The following is a 16074-nucleotide window of genomic DNA, read 5'->3' as shown; positions in this document are numbered from 1 at the left end:
AAAAGACACAAGGAAAGAATTACGAAGAAATGTACAAATAACACGATAAACGAGTAAAATAAACAGAGAGGAGGCGTGTTTCTTACATGCCAGAGCTGTGATGAAGGTGCACAGAGGGAACAGCATGATGTCAGTCTGTGATCAGTGAGCAGACTGGAGTGTGAGGGGAGGGGAGGTTGCAGGCCACAGATATATGGGGATGTCGGTGACATCAGGGGGAGGGGCTTCTGTTCTCAGCCAATCAGAAACCCTATGTTCAGTTCACACCCCAACTGCTGGCTGCAAAGAGAAGTGAAAAATATCATCCATCCATCTGTCCTTCTGTCCATCTGTCCATCCATCCACCCCTCCATTAACTGTTTATCATGGGCAGGTTCGTTTTCGGGGTTCAAATCTTATCTTGACCATGAAACACATCATACCCTCATCAATATTTGTCCAATGAGCCAAGCTGCATATTAATCTTTAAACCAAATGTTTCCAAACATAAAATCTGTAGTTTAGGGGCTAAGGCTGGTGGCATCTTCTGTCAAATTTGCAAATAGTTGCTGTGATCTGAACAAAGATCTGTCTGCCAAAGCCAGACCATTAATCTTTGCATGAGTGGAAAGTGTTCCTTATTGGCCAATCCAGGTTCATTAGTGAGACTACATGATGAATTTAGCTGTTATCTGTTTCTCCTGTCCCTGCTTCCAGGTGTATCTGGAACACTAGTCTGTCTCGTATCAACCTACATCTTCTTTCTCTTCAGAATGATATTCCCTAAATTTCTAATGACACTAAACCTGTTTAGTAAAACTAAACCTTACTGATAATAGGACGTAATTCAAAAACATTACAGCATTTTGTGGTTCATTATTATTCACAACACTCCAGCTTTCTTTAATGAAAATGAACAGCACAAACAAAAACACCGTTTCTTTTACATGCCATGCTTTTTATTAAACTACCAAACAGTTTTGCATCAACACAGAAACATACAACTCACATAATGCAGAAAATACTCATAAACGGATTTTACTATTCAAGCACATTAACCTCAGCACCTCTTTGTAAAACACTGAAAGTTTGCCTACAGAAAATAAAGGGGTCACAGAAACCAGGTCTGGGCTGGAAATGAACAAAAGGCGAATGAAGATGCACTTTTCACTCGGCACAGATGCTCTTCTTTATCTCTGCCACTGTGGATTTCGCCCCCAGTGTCACTCTGCAGGTAAAGACGCCGTCGCTGTCCCACTCTGAGGGCTTCACACTCAGGAAGCTGCTCAGACCAAAGGTGCCAACCACTGCACGGCCATGCCACTTCTTCTTCTTATTATTATTCCATCCATCCATCCATTTTCCAAACCGCTTATCCTACTGGGTTGCGGGGGGTCCGGAGCCTATCCCGGAAGCTATGGGCATGAGGCAGGGAACAACCCAGGATGGGGGGGCAGCCCATCGCAGGGCACATTCACACAACATTCACTCACACATACACACCAATGGGCAATTTAGCAACTCCAATTAGCCTCAGCATGTTTTTGGACCGTGGGGGGAAACCGGAGTACCTGGAGGAAACCCCACGACGACATGAGGAGAACATGCAAACTCCACACACATGTGACCCAGGCGGAGACTCGAACCCGGGTCCCAGAGGCAACAGTGCTAACCAGTGCACCTCCATGCCGCCCCTAATATTATTATTATTTTTATTATTATTATTGTTATTATTATTGTTCTTTACTGTATAATGTTATTTGTTATTATATGATTTATTGTGTTATTACATTATATTAAACAAGGCACAGTCGTTATTTCCTTTCGCTGGCAGTAGTGGTGTGCAGGTGGGTGGGTGCTGGCAGTGAAGTTTGCCTTGGGCACTACATGGGCTTCCACTGGTCCTGATGGCAGTTGTTACTCTAACTGCATTAAGGATGGCTGTGATTCACTTTAATTGAAATAATATTCTGTCAGTATTTGTAGTAAAGCAGAAGTGAAACTGGCAGGTTTTTGTCATGGTGTGAATCACTGTGATACCACTTCACTGGGAGAGCTAAACCATTTCTTACAGTAATACACAGCAGAGTCGTCCAGCTCCACGCTGCTTATTACTAACTGATAATCTGTGTTAGACTGGGCCCTGGAGGAGAAGCGGCTGGAGGAGAATCCACTTCCATACGTGGGAGAGCTGGCAGTACGGTAGTAATACAGGACGAACTGGGGAGCTCCTCCTGGGACCTGCTTGTACCAGTGAATATTCCAACTATCATCTGTGGGTTTCTGACAGTGCAAGGTGGCCGTTTCTCCTTTACTCAGAGTCAGTATGGAGGGTTTTTGAGTGACCATCCTTTGGCCGCTGACACCTGTGAAGGCAAAAGACACAAGGAAAGAATTACGAAGAAATGTACAAATAACACGATAAACGAGTAAAATAAACAGAGAGGAGGCGTGTTTCTTACATGCCAGAGCTGTGATGAAGGTGCACAGAGGGAACAGCATGATGTCAGTCTGTGATCAGTGAGCAGCCTGGAGTGTGAGGGGAGGGGAGGTTGCAGGCCACAGATATATGGGGATGTTGGTGACATCAGGGGGAGGAGTTTCTGTTCTTAGCCAATCAGAGACACTATGTGCCGTTACACCCCCAACCTGGGCGGGTCTGTTTGGGGGTCAGATCTTACCATGATCCTGAAACATATCATTTGATCATCAATATTTGTGAAATGAACCAAGTTGCATATTAACCTTCAAATCACCTCTGTTTCTGCACATAAAATCTGTAGTTGAGGGGCTTCTGTCATATTTGCAAGTTGTTGCTGGGATCTGAGGAAAGATCTGTCACACTAAAGCCAGGCCACTAATCTTTGGACAAATGGAAAATGTTCCTCACTGGCCAATCCAGGTTCATTAATGAGACTACATGATAAATTTAGCTGTTGTCAGTTTTGCCTGACCCTTCCTCCAGGTGTATCTGGAACACTAGTCTGTCCACTAGTCTGTATCAACCCAAACCCAGCCCAGGGTCCACTAATGAGAATATCCAAATGAACAATGTTTGTTAGATAGGTTATTTTCTGAAATATCTTCAAAATTACCTTTATTTTAATCTTCCCTAAATGTCAGGTATTTTCCTGTCATAATTCTACCCATCTTTCAGACGGAGAACCAGAAATTGCGAACCAATATGACTTGGTTCCCTTCTGTCAAACTATTTTAAACAGCATTATATGCTTTTAATGTGATTTTTTATGAAATGGACAGTATTCTTCTTTCTAATGAGGATGATGATGATAATGTGAATGAAATTAGACTGAATTAAATGCTGTTTCTTTCTTCTTTGAGTCTTGGAAGCCATCACTGATGCTCCGACAGTCATTTACATCTGAATCAGGTCTAAACTACAGTATACTGAGTGTGAAGCAGCTGAGATGAGAATCAGAATCTATGGCTCTTTGCTGGAAAAGAGTGGGCTGCTCTCTTCTGGGGATGGGGGGCAGTTTGAGTATCTTTGAGAGACGGGAAAGTAACTCTAAGATGATCAGATCAGTGGTGGCAGTTTTGCATTGTACTAATATAACCGAGACAATTATCACTTTACCAAATAGTCTAAGTCCACATCCTCACCTGTGGTCATTAGCTTTGGGCCCTGAGCAGAAGGGAGGGGGGGGCACCTTGGTATCCTTTCAGACGTTGTTTCAGAGAAAGTGCAGTCAAAGTGAGCCTAGTCCAGAAGTCTGCTTAGCACTGAGAGGCAGCTCAACCTTATTGGGAAATCCGCTAAGTTAAGGGAAGTTCAGTCGCTCCGGAGCTGCCAAGCTAACATTGCAGACAATGCACAGCCACCTCTGGGGCAAGTAGATGCCAACAGCTTGGTGGAAAGAATGTCCTTTGAAGTGCTAAAAGGTGTTAAAGCTTCCTTTGACAAAAAAGATTTACTTGGTTCTAAAGAAACTCGAAACTTGCTTGTCTAAAATTGCCAGGTTAGATACACAGATTGTGGATGCTGAAAGTCGCATCTCTATCTCCAAGATCGCCACGGCGATTCACAATGCTAAGCTCTCTGAAGTTGAGATCAAGCTGAAGGCAGCCCTGGATAAGATTGAGATTAAGATTTAGAGAACAGGAGTTGGCATACAGCATACGTGTTTTCGGACTTCCTGAAGGCAGTGAGGGCACTAACTGTGTTCTTTTCTTCAAAACATAGGTTGTCGGAGCTACTGAAGGTTAGCTTTAAAGGAGGGTCTGTTAAACTGGATTGCTACCATCATACCCTTACATGTCACCTCTCCCCAGACAGCAGTCCCATACTGTTATTATAAATTCCACAATTTCCAGGAAAATCTCCGGATCATGCAGGCAGCAAGGAGAAGGCTGTCTCTGCTCTACAATGGTGCCCCAATTATGATATTCATATATTTTTCCGTTGCTGTTGTAAGGAAGCGGCAGAAATTCTGCCCAGTGAAACAACAGCTGAAGGAGAGAGGGATCGCCTTTGCAATGCTGTACCCAGCCATCTTCAGGATGAGACACGTTGGGCTTGAGAATTTCTTTAAACATCCTAAAGATGCTGCTACCTTCTTGGATAAAGTGTCACAACCCGGAGGATCTCTGCAGGCAAGCAAGCGAAGGAAGCCGTGGATATGAACAAACAGGGGATAACGGGGTAAAACTCCTTGGGTCCAGGGACTGGTGGTGCGGGAGTTGGGACAGGAACCGTGGGAACTGGAGCCGGAACTTCTGTGGGTGGAGCAGGGACAGGCGGAGCAGGGATGGGAGGAGCAGGGATGGGCGGAGCCGGAGCATCAGGTGTATTTGACCTGAGACTGAAACGGTAGCCAGTGTAGCTGAGAGAGGATGGGTGTGATGTGAGCAGAGCGTTTAGTGTGAGTGAGAACTCAAGCTGCTGAGTTCTGAATATATAAATTTTGCAGGGAGGTCAATGAAAAAGTAGTTGTAGTAGTCAATGCGGGGTGTAATGAATGTATATATCAGAGTTAGGGCATCTGTATTGCACAGGCATAGACAAGCAATGTTATAGGATTGAAAAAATGAGATTTTGGAGAGGGATTTTATGTGAAGATCTAAGTAGACTGAAGAGTCAAATAATACTCCAAGATTTCTGATAACAGCAGGTACACCATCAATACTAACAGTAAATCTGGAGGATTTGGATACTAATGATTTAGGGCCGACCAGTAATACCTCAGTTTTGTCTGTGTTAAGTTTGCGGAGGAAATATTGTACCGAAAGTTTTAGAGATGCAATCATTTAGGTGCTATCTACATCTTGGTGCAAGGACGTGCCTGCTGAGGCTAAATGATGAGTTACTGGTCGATTTTCACCACGCAGACCTTTTGCATATTCTAGTGTACCGTGTTCAGAAATGTATCTTTGTCTTGTGGGTCACAGATGAAGCTCCTACTCTTAATCAGTGGCTGCAAGTTATGACAAGTAACATTCATTATGAAGCCTTTTGTGCAGCATTGAAGGATAAATCATTTTCATCCCAATAGTGCAGGGATCCATTTCTTGATTAGCTGGGCGCCCCTGCATCTCAAAGAATGATCTTGGGGCTTATGGATCTGGCTTGGAAAAAGGATGTGGAGCCATAGCTTGATGTGATATCAACCTGCGATATGTATTATGCTGTCCGCTGTCATGCACTCTCAGGACTCCCACATTTATTTTATTTTATTTCATTTTATTCATTTGTTTATTTATTTTCCGTCGCCTGTATTTAGTGTCTCCCCTGCTTTGCAAACAGTTCAATAAAAATATGTGAAGGAAAAAAAAAATTCCCCTTGCAGCTGTCCAAATGGGTGAGAGTAGTACTGTATGTAGGACATAGAAGATGGAATCGTCAGTGGATCTATTTGGGAGAACCAACAAACAGAAGGAGAGCAATGAACTTAGAGAGGGTAGAGCACAGCCTCGCAAAGCACTTCATTACTAGGGAGGTCAGAGCATTGGCTGTTTTTCATTTTTTTTCAATGTTATTCTAAAAACATACATAGATGAGGTAAATATTCTTAACTACAGGCCTAAGAAAGTCCTATAGTAATAGTAATATTGAAGGTTTGATTTTTTTAAAGATATTTTGTGTGTATCTTTAGCAGCTATATAAGCAGAAGTGAAAATGTTAAGCAGGGAGGTTTTTGTCATGGTGTAAATCACTGTGATACGTATTCCTTAGCAGAGCTGTCCCATGTTTTACAGTAATAAACTGCTGAGTCTCCAACCTCCACAGTGTTGATGATCAACCGATAATCTGATTTACTCTGATGGTTTGATGTGAAGCGGCTGGAGGAGAAGCCTGTCCCATAGCTGGGGGAGCTAGATTCATGGTAAAACCTCAACACATACTGGGGAACTCCACCTGGGACCTGCTTATACCAGCGAGCAGCACTGTCAGTGACTGTCCCTAGGTTACAGTCCATAGTCACTGTCCCTCCTTTGCTCACTGTCAGAACAGGAGGCTTCTGGGTGACCACTGTCACACCATTCACACCTGACAAATAAAATCATTATTAAAAGAAGATCATATAACAGACTTACAGTGCTACCAAAATGTGTTTTGATTGTGATTTCTTACATGAGAGAGCAGTGATGAGGGTGCAGATTTTCACCAGCATGTTGTCAGTGTGTGGAGTGCACATCCCAAAGCAGGTCAGAGTGTGCGGAGAGAGACAACAGCAGGGCCCAGATTTAAGTGTAAGACGGAGAGGGCGGGGCCTGTGCTCCCAGCCAATCACCACTGTCAGTGTCAAACAGCCAACTGCTATGAAATTTAAGTGTGATGTTGTAAAGTTGCTTGAATGGGAACTTCAAACGATCCAGGATGTGCTGTATGATTACAAGTTATGTTGATTTACAGGGTATCCTGAGAATAACTAACTGCTTACTACAGTGATCATCTGCATCCTGTATCACAGAGTTTGAAGGGCATCACAATACTGTTTATGTAATTAATCAAACTGATGCAACCACAAAGCAGCATCCTGAGGAACATGCAGGCTGCTACCAGTCAAGGTCCTGTCTCTTTCAGCCCTGAAAGGAGCAAATCTCACTACCCCATTTACATAGAGCAAGACCAAAATAGCATGTGAAAAGCCTGCAGGTGTCGCTCAGTTTCAGCCTCAGGGCGGCCATCTTGTTCTGCGTGACATCAGTAGCAGGACTCGCATGGCTGATAGAGCAGTGAAACCCTATTCAAGCTGCTCATTTATGGACTATTTCCTAGTCTGACATTTTTCTAACAGCACTGAAGACAAGCCCACGTTATATTGCAATGACATACCAACAGTTTTTAATTTGAGTGAATGATGGAAAACATTCCTTTTTATCTGTAGACACTGTTGTCTAGGGGCAAAAGTGTTCTTACTCTCATTTATTCAGATCTTATTCAGTCTTAGTTACATACTGATCTAATGTTAATTCACGTGACGCATGTTTTTGTACCTCACCCACATTCTGCTTAAAATTCATTTTGCAGTTTCAGGTCATTTAAATTGTCTGTTTCATTCATGCTATTCTGAAAATCGTAATTGCAATGATCGTAAAGTTTAGGGGTGAAAAAACTGTAGACGTGTGAAGCTCGAGTTCAGTGTCTTTTAAAAATGCACGTTAGTCGTGTGTGTTTAATACAACTAAAAAAGAAGAAGTGAAAATATTAAGCAGGGAGGTTTTTGTCATGGTGTAAATCGCTGTGATACATGTTCATTAGCAGAGCTGTCCCATGTGTGACAGTAATAAACTGCTGAGTCTCCAACCTCCACTGTGTTGATGATCAACCGATAATCTGATTTACTCTGATGGTTTGATGTGAAGCGGTGGGAGGAGAAGCCTGTCCCATACTCAGGGGAGCTCCATGTATGGTACATCCTTAACACATACTGGGGAACTCCACCTGGGACCTGCTTATACCAGCGAGCTTCACTGTTAGTGACTGTCCCTAAGTTACAGTCCATAGTCACTGTCCCTCCTTTACTCACTGTCAGAATAGGAGGCTTCTGGGTAACCACTGTCACACCATTCACACCTGACAAATAAAATCATTATTAAAAGAAGATCATATAACAGACTTACAGTGCTACCAAAAAGTGTTTTGATTGTGATTTCTTACATGAGAGAGCAGTGATGAGAGTGCAGATGATCAGAAGCATGTTGTCAGCGTGTGGAGTACACAGTCCTCACTGGCCAGCTGAGATATGAGCAGGTCACTGTATGAGGAGAGAGGCAGCAGCAGGGCCCAGATTTAAGAGGAGGATGGAGAGGGCGGGGCCTGTGCTCCCAGCCAATCAGAGATGCTGTCAGTATCAGAAACAGTCAACTGCTGTTAGTTGTAAGAATGATGTTGTAAAGTTGCATAAAAAGGCACTTTAAGTGATCCAGGATGTGCTGTATGATTACAAGTTATGTTGATTTACAGGGTAACCTGAGAATAACTTTACTTACTGCAGTGATCACCTGCATCCTGTATCACAGAGTTTGAAGGGCATCACAATACTGTACAGGTAATCAATCTAATACAACCTTACAGCAGCAACATGAGGAACCTGCAGGCTGCTGCCTGTAAAGGTCCCATCTCTTCCTGACCTGAAAGAAACTCATCTCACTCCCTCATTTACATAGAGACATAAATAGCATGAGAAGAGTCAGCAGGTGTCTCTCAGTTTCAGCTGCAGGGCGGCCATCTTGTTCCGCATGACATCAGCAGCAGGACTCGCATAGCTGATAGAGCAGTGAAAACCCATTCAAGCAGCTCATTCTAAGGTAGTTTGTTAGTCTGACATTTTTCTAACAGTACTTATATCAAGCAACGCATTGTCTTTTAATTACTTTATTTAAATTGTTTCCAAAATTATGTCTATAAAAAGTAAAGTTCCTTCAATTGGCTCAAGGTTTGTCATAATGTTGATGTATATTGTTCAGGTAACACCATCAGTTTATTTGAATCACAGAGTGTTTAAGTTTAGTAAAAGATGGAAAATGTTCCTTTTATTTGTAGACACTGCCATCTAGCAAAAGTGTTCTTATTCTGGTTTATTCAGAACATTCTCACTGCATACCCTGTTCAGTAAAGCAGGGTTAAAATTCACCCAGCATTGTTTACAAGGTTAATTTTTATACTTCATAGAGTGTTATGATCTCACATTGGAATCATAGTTTGTGTCCTTAATGGGACTAAATCAGTTTAGTAGTAAGTCAACTTTTCTAAACTGATTAAAGAACCTCATTCAAAAACACATTATTAAACTTCTACTTTCCTGAATGAAAAAGACAAACACACACAAAAGCGATGGATTTTTTTTAAATGCCATGCTTTTTATTAAATTGCCGCACAATTTTGGATCAAGTGCATCAACACAGAAACATACAACTGCAGATAATGCAGAAAATCATCAAAAATTAGATTTACTATTAAGTATATCAAATATCCTCCTTGGAAAAACTGAAAGGTTGGCTACAGAAAATATAATTTAGCTGGAAATGAACAAAAGGCGAATGAAGATGCACTTTTCACTCGGCACAGATGCTCTTCTTTATCTCTGCCACTGTGGATTTCGCCCCCAGTGTCACTCTGCAGGTAAAGACGCCGTCGCTGTCCCACTCTGAGGGCTTCACACTCAGGAAGCTGCTCAGACCAAAGGTTTTATCTGCCTGCTGTGTAGCAGAGCTGGTGAAAACTCCACCGGTTAGTGGGCTCCCGTTGTGTGTCCAGCTGACGTCGGCAAATGCAGCAGACATCTTAGCCAGGCAAACCAGTGTGGCTTTACCTGCCTTGAGCTCCTCACTGGACGGAGGGAGGAGAGTCAGTGAGGGAGCCTCCAGGGAGGGGTCTGGATAAGGGAGGAGAGTCAGCAAATGTACAGATTAAAAATCAATGGCAATGAATTCATTTAGATTAGCTCTGTTCATGTATGTATACGATAACCCCATAATGCCATAAATGAGTACATGTCTGGGTTCTGTTTACACAAACAGCTTTTTATTTTGTGATGTGAAAGAGTTTCCACAGTAGAAATTTGATAAAAATATATCACTTCAATTCATGGATAATTGCGAATTCGGATAAGCAAAAACTTTGTAAATTGCAAAATGTCACTTATTTTCAAATTTTGATTGCTATTTCAAAAAACTTGTCTATAAATATATGCAAAAACTTTTGTGTTTCTCACTACCTTTATGAGACTTTTTGCAAGTATAAGACCACAAAGCAGTCATTTTCATTTTATCAAAATACATCTCGTAAGTAGCTTAAAATAGTGTGGATTGTATTTGTTGGAAATAAGATATATTACATAAGATAACAGGCAATTAAATGTAAAGCAAAATATATATAAAAAAATGGACTAAAACATTAGCAGCAATTTTAGAAAAGAAATGATTAAATATTACTTTATTTACAAATAACTACATCTTTTTAATGGCACACATACACAGAAAATATACAAGGTATATTTATTAGGCTCTTAATCTTTGGGACATAAATTATCTATGTAAATACGCTTAGCGTATTTTGAAGATCTATTTTTTTCTAAATTATATTCTCTAAACTTTTTCATGTACAAATTCCGAACTCATACTAAAGTAATTCAGACAGTTTTCATCAGCATGAATGTGTCGAGGCACTTATACTTTAAAAAAATATATAAAACAACAACTCAGGTCCTACTGTCTAAGTTTTTAAATACTGTTTCTTCCCTATTTCTCTCCTCACTGATATAAACAGATCTTTGTCTAAACTCTATTTACAACTTTTTGTTATACTTTGTCCAAACTCATATTTAGGAAATTCAGACAGTTTTCATCAGCATGAATGTATCAAGGCACTTTCTTAACCGTATGTCTATGAATAAAATTAAGCTCTACAAAGGCAGATTATGTACTTGCTTAATGTAAAACAACATCTTTTTACTGAATATTTGGGTAAGAGAAGCAGAGTAGATAAGAATGGAGAGGTACTTACCGCTGACGATCAGTTTAGTGCCTTGTCCGAATACCACAGTGATACAGATCTCATACCCACCCGTACAAAAACTGCTCTTCACTGTCTGTACAGAGAGGAAGGAACTGAGAGACCCTGGTCCTCTTCATACCGTTTTTGCATGTTTTTCACTTTAATTCAGTATTAACAACATTACATTGTTTCAAAGTGCTTTGCAATGTCTCTGCGCAAAGACAGTTCAAATTTTAAGATTCTAGTCTAAATGCAGAGGGCAGGCAGGTAATGGGAAGCAGGTGCTGGGCTGCTTCTTATGACATTACATTCTTCCAAACCACTGAGAGACCCTGCTCCTCTTCATTCAGTTTTTGCATGTTTTTCACTTGAATTCAGTATTAACATTACATTGTTTCAAAGTGCTTTTCATTGTCTCTGCCCAAAGACAGTTCAAATTTTAAGATTCTAGTCTAAATGCAGAGGGCAGGCAGGTAATGGGAAGCAGGTGCTGGGCTGCTTCTTATGACATTACATTCTTCCAAACCACTGAGAGACCCTGCTCCTCTTCATACAGTGTTTGCATGTTTTTCACTTGAATTCAGTAGTATTTGTATAGTATATTATGAAAGCATTACATTGTTTTAAACCACTTTACATTATCTCTGTCCAAAGCACCCAGTCAGCAAGCCAGAGGTGACATTGGCAAGGAAAATCTCTATAGAAGGAAGAAACCTTTGGAGGAACCATATTCAAATTTTAAGATTAGTGTGTAAATGTGGAGGGCAGACAGGAGAGACATCACAGGAAGAAGGGGGGGGGGCAGATGGACATCACAGGTAGTGGGGGGGGGGGCAGGCCAGATGGACATCACAGGTAGTGGGGGGGGGGGGGGGGTAGGCCAGATGGACATCACAGGTAGTGGAGGGGGGGGGGCAGGTCAGATGGACATCACAGGTAGTGGGGGGGGGGGCAGGCCAGATGGACATCACAGGTAGTGGGGGGGGGGGGGCAGGCCAGATGGACATCACAGGTAGTGGGGGGGGGGGCAGATGGACATCACAGGTAGTGGGGGGGGGGGCAGGCCAGATGGACATCACAGGTAGTGGGGGCGTCGCAGGCAGCAGGATAGGCAGGTTATATGAGAGGTATGTAATAGGTGCAGGCCAGTGAGGAGAGGGGGGGTAGTATGTTGCAATGACCAGAAAGTGGAGCACCAGCTTTGATTTAGCAGACACGTGGAATTACGTTTAGCTCGCATTTAAATGTAAAAAAACAAATACAAATAACTCCTGGGCTCATACATTTATTGTTTTATGTACTCACTATAGTGTCACTATTTTTTTCCATTATATTTTTCATGTTTTTAAGCCAAGGCGATGAAGGATGTAGGTGCTGATTCTCTCCAGTTGTAGGCTATGTTACCTGGCCATTTTCCCCTGAATAACATGGTCTCCGATAGTTCAGATCAGACACACTGATCTGAGCCTGCGTGTAATATGCAAAAATAAAATGGCGAATATGACTGGATTAGCACATGGTGTTATAGACTGTCAGCATATCCTCGTAGAATCGCTGGTGTCGACAACTGTTGATGGTGCCTTTTGTGACTCAGCAAAGGACGAAATGCTTCTTTCATTCAGAAAACGCTTTTTGTCCACAAAATGTCTTTGATATACGAAATGCATTTTATCTACAAAATCATTGTGTATTATTCACAAAATGCATATTGTCCACAAAATAGCAATCTTTCAATCACAAAATACAGTTCATTCACTAAATGACTTCCGTTCATTCACAAAATGCATTTCCTCCACGAATTTCTTAAAATAACTTAAAGGAATTTGCAATGGAACAGAGTTCAACAAATAATTAAGTCTTGCAATCAAATTCTTTTTCAAATCATTAACCTCACATTCAGAGAGAAAATAAAACCCGTGTTTATCAAGAGAGATTTTTTGCATTAGAGGTTTAAAATGAACTTTAATAATATCATCCAAATGGGGAAGAAACAAAATACTGAGATATTATTATAAACCCTGCTTAGGCCGTTGGAAATTACATGCCTGAAAAAGTAAAGTTAGACAAAATACTGATAGTGGTCGTGCTTTTGCCTCATTTCCCTGTATAGCCTGAAAATTTGGAAAATGTATCAATAGTACGTAGTATAGAGGAGACCAATGTAAGAGGATCAGAGACAAACATAAGGACATTGTCAAAATACTACATTAACTTATAGATCAAGCCTTCATATATAAAGTTGCCCTTTTACTGAACTGCTGCAGCCTGTAGCTCTAATGGCACATAATAATAAAGGGCTAAGTAGTGAGCCTTGGCGAGTCCCCCTACCCAAACGAAAATAAGAGGAAATGTACCCTGTGACCTGCTGCTCTAGGCTGATGACACAATAGCTCAATCCATCTAATAAATACTGTGGCACAACTTTCTAATATGTTGAAAATATATCCCCACTCGACCCGATCAAAAGCTTTTTCGGCATTGAGCAAGATTGCTGCAACTGGTACATCCAAATTTGAGATTATATTAATGAACCTGGTTCCTACTATTTATAGTGGGGAGGGGCTGCTGTTGACCTCAACTGGGGAAATCACCCGGAGGTGTAAGGAATACTTTGAGGACCTCCTCAACCCAGACTCAGATATATCTGCGTGCACTGCTTTTGAGACGTCTGAGGGCACAGAGCCCGAGGGAGCTGGAGTGGCCGGGCCCCAGGGGTTGGATGAGATTCACCCGGAGTACCTAAATGTAGTGAGGTGGAGCTGGAGGGTGCGATCTTGTTGGGGCATGATAATTTCATCAACTTGATTGATTAATTGTTGCGGCCAGCGTGCGTATATAAGATCCGGTTGTGGTTGCGTGCGGGACTGCCCTGTAACCGGTGACGTGACTCTCCGTGCGCCAGTATCTCCTTTCTTAAAGTTGTGGGTATATCCAACGCTGCAGTTGCGAGGGCTTGGTATATCTAGCCGCTTGCGGTTGCTCCCACTTTTAAGGTTTCCCTTTTAATACCGCTTCTAATCTGCCAGTGGATCGCAGGCAACCTGCGGGATACTAAGCCACTACAATTGCTGCTGTTTTGCCCGAATGTTTTATGTTTTGTTTCATGTTTTAATTGGTTTTAAGTATTAATGTGTTTAGTTTGTTGGATATAAACTGTGGAGCGCCGTTGGGGAGGTTTGGTGCTGGGCGGTGAGGATCTGTTTTGGGGCAGCAGGTCGTCGTGATACAGCGCTGCGTGGTCGCTTTGCCTTTTTAGCCCACCCCCCTGGGTGGATGTACTTACGCCATGTGATGCGGTGACCCCTTGGAGTATTTTCTGACGGTTCGCCTCCCACTGCCCTCCCCATAACGGCTGCCGGGTTTCTCTTTCGTGCGATTGGAGGGTTTTAACATTTGATTTGCACCATTTGTGATGTGATATTTTAAGTAATTTGTTTGCTGTTGGGTTTCTTTTGTTTTCATTTAGGAGTGCAAACTAAACAGCAGCCTGATAAAGGGAGTGTTCATGGTCTTCACGTCTCCCCGGTGCTGATTACGAATCTGTATCCTTTCTCTGGGTGAAATTCCCAGGGTGGCGTAGTCGGGTTGTCCATTTCCGTATCCCTCGCTGCTTCCTCCCCTAAAAACGCCACATAAAGGTTCTGGATGGTGTGGGGCTGTCACGACCATTTTTGTTTGTACTTCCATATGGAAGTTTCTTATATTTAAATTTCCCATCCAGTACCTTAGTCTCATCTGGCTTCCCCATCACGCTCATCACTTTGTGCATCAGTATAATCTGTAGGCCGGGAACTTGTGCACTGAGAAACGTTCCGCGGTGTGAACTGAAGTGCAAGTAAAATATGTACATTTTTTGAATTTGTTAAGCAGGGTGTGAGAGAACCCCCCCCCCCCCCCCCCCCACAAAGGCATGCAGTCAGGGGAGGCGACGGACGAGACGAGACTGGGGACATGGGACCTGGACAACAAGACAACCAAGGGAGGCCAGACAGGAAAGGCCGGGGGGGAACGGGGAGCAGATCTCCTTTATTCTGAGCTGCTCACAAAACCAACCTGATTGCAAGAGCCGAACCAGGATGATCCACAGCCTCTCCTCTGAATTAGGCCTTGGTGTGGGAGCCCAGTGGGCTCCCTCAGTCTCGGGTAGGTTTGCGGCATCATCCCAGCCGAGGAGAGATTTTAATAACCGATTAATAAACTCTGCAGATGGTGCTAACCACCGCACCACCATGCCTCCCCTGTTATTATTATTTATTATATATTACTGTATAATGTTATTTGTTATATGATTTATTGTATTATTATATTATATTAAACAACGCACAATCGTTATTTCCTTTCCCTGGCAGTAGTGGTGTGCAGGTGGGTGGGCGCTGGCAGTGAAGTTTGCCTTGGGCACCACATGGGCTTCCACTGGTCCTGATGGCAGTTGTTACTCTAACTGCATTAAGGATGGTTGTGATTCACTTTAATTGAAATAATATTCTGTCAGTATTTGTAATAAAGCAGAAGTGAAACTGGCACATTTTTGTCATGGTGTGAATCACTGTGATACCACTTCAGTGGGAGAGTCAAACCATTTCTTACAGTAATACACAGCAGAGTCGTCCATCTCCACGCTGCTTATTACTAACTGATAATCTGTGTTAGACTGGGCCCTGGAGGAGAAGCGACTGGAGGAGAATCCACTTCCATACGTGGGAGAGCTGTGAGTACGATAGTAATACAGGACGAACTGGGGAGCTCCTCCTGGGACCTGCTTGTACCAGTAAATATTCTTAGTATCATCTATAGGTTTCTGACAGTGCAAGGTGGCAGTTTCTCCTTTACTCAGAGTCAGTATGGAGGGTTTTTGAGTGACCATCCTTTGGCCGTTGACACCTGTGAAGGCAAAAGACACAAGGAAAGACTTACGAAGAAATGTACAAATAACACGATAAACGAGTAAAATAAACAGAGAGGAGGCGTGTTTCTTACATGCCAGAGCTGTGATGAAGGTGCACAGAGCGAACAGCATGATGTCAGTCTGTGATCAATGAGCAGCCTGGAGTGTGAGGGGAGGGGAGGTTGCAGCCCACAGATATATGTGGGTGTTGGTGACATCAGGGGGAGGAGCTTCTGTTCTCAGCCAATCA

The 16074-nt window shown here is 42.5% G+C and overlaps 2 protein-coding genes and 1 long non-coding RNA gene across 6 annotated transcripts in view; 1 reads left to right on the top strand and 2 right to left on the bottom strand.

The window, feature by feature from the left end:
* The window catches only part of LOC125717528 (immunoglobulin lambda-1 light chain-like), a 102212-nt gene that overhangs the window by 41138 nt on the left and 45000 nt on the right, over window positions 1–16074 (bottom strand). The window lies entirely within an intron of this gene.
* LOC125717533 (uncharacterized) overlaps window positions 1–16074 on the top strand; it is a 90285-nt gene that overhangs the window by 29376 nt on the left and 44835 nt on the right. Inside the window, exon 2 of the long non-coding RNA XR_007384555.1 lies at window positions 15604–15750. This is a non-coding gene — a long non-coding RNA (uncharacterized LOC125717533). The remainder of the gene's footprint in view (window positions 1–15603; window positions 15751–16074) is intronic.
* LOC125717527 (immunoglobulin lambda-1 light chain-like) overlaps window positions 1–16074 on the bottom strand; it is a 75349-nt gene that overhangs the window by 23564 nt on the left and 35711 nt on the right. Inside the window, exons 3-4 of one of the 2 annotated variants that reach the window (XM_048990567.1) lie at window positions 10949–10983; window positions 9566–9818 (exon numbers count right to left, since the gene is read on the bottom strand). In XM_048990567.1, the coding sequence (XP_048846524.1) occupies window positions 9566–9818; window positions 10949–10983 (288 nt within the window). The remainder of the gene's footprint in view (window positions 1–9565; window positions 9819–10948; window positions 10984–16074) is intronic. The other variant, XM_048990569.1, reaches the window with a different exon arrangement.

The sequence above is a fragment of the Brienomyrus brachyistius genome, chromosome 22, assembly GCF_023856365.1.
Source record: "Brienomyrus brachyistius isolate T26 chromosome 22, BBRACH_0.4, whole genome shotgun sequence".
NCBI lineage: Eukaryota > Metazoa > Chordata > Actinopteri > Osteoglossiformes > Mormyridae > Brienomyrus > Brienomyrus brachyistius.
This window is presented reverse-complemented; position numbering and strand designations above follow the sequence as displayed.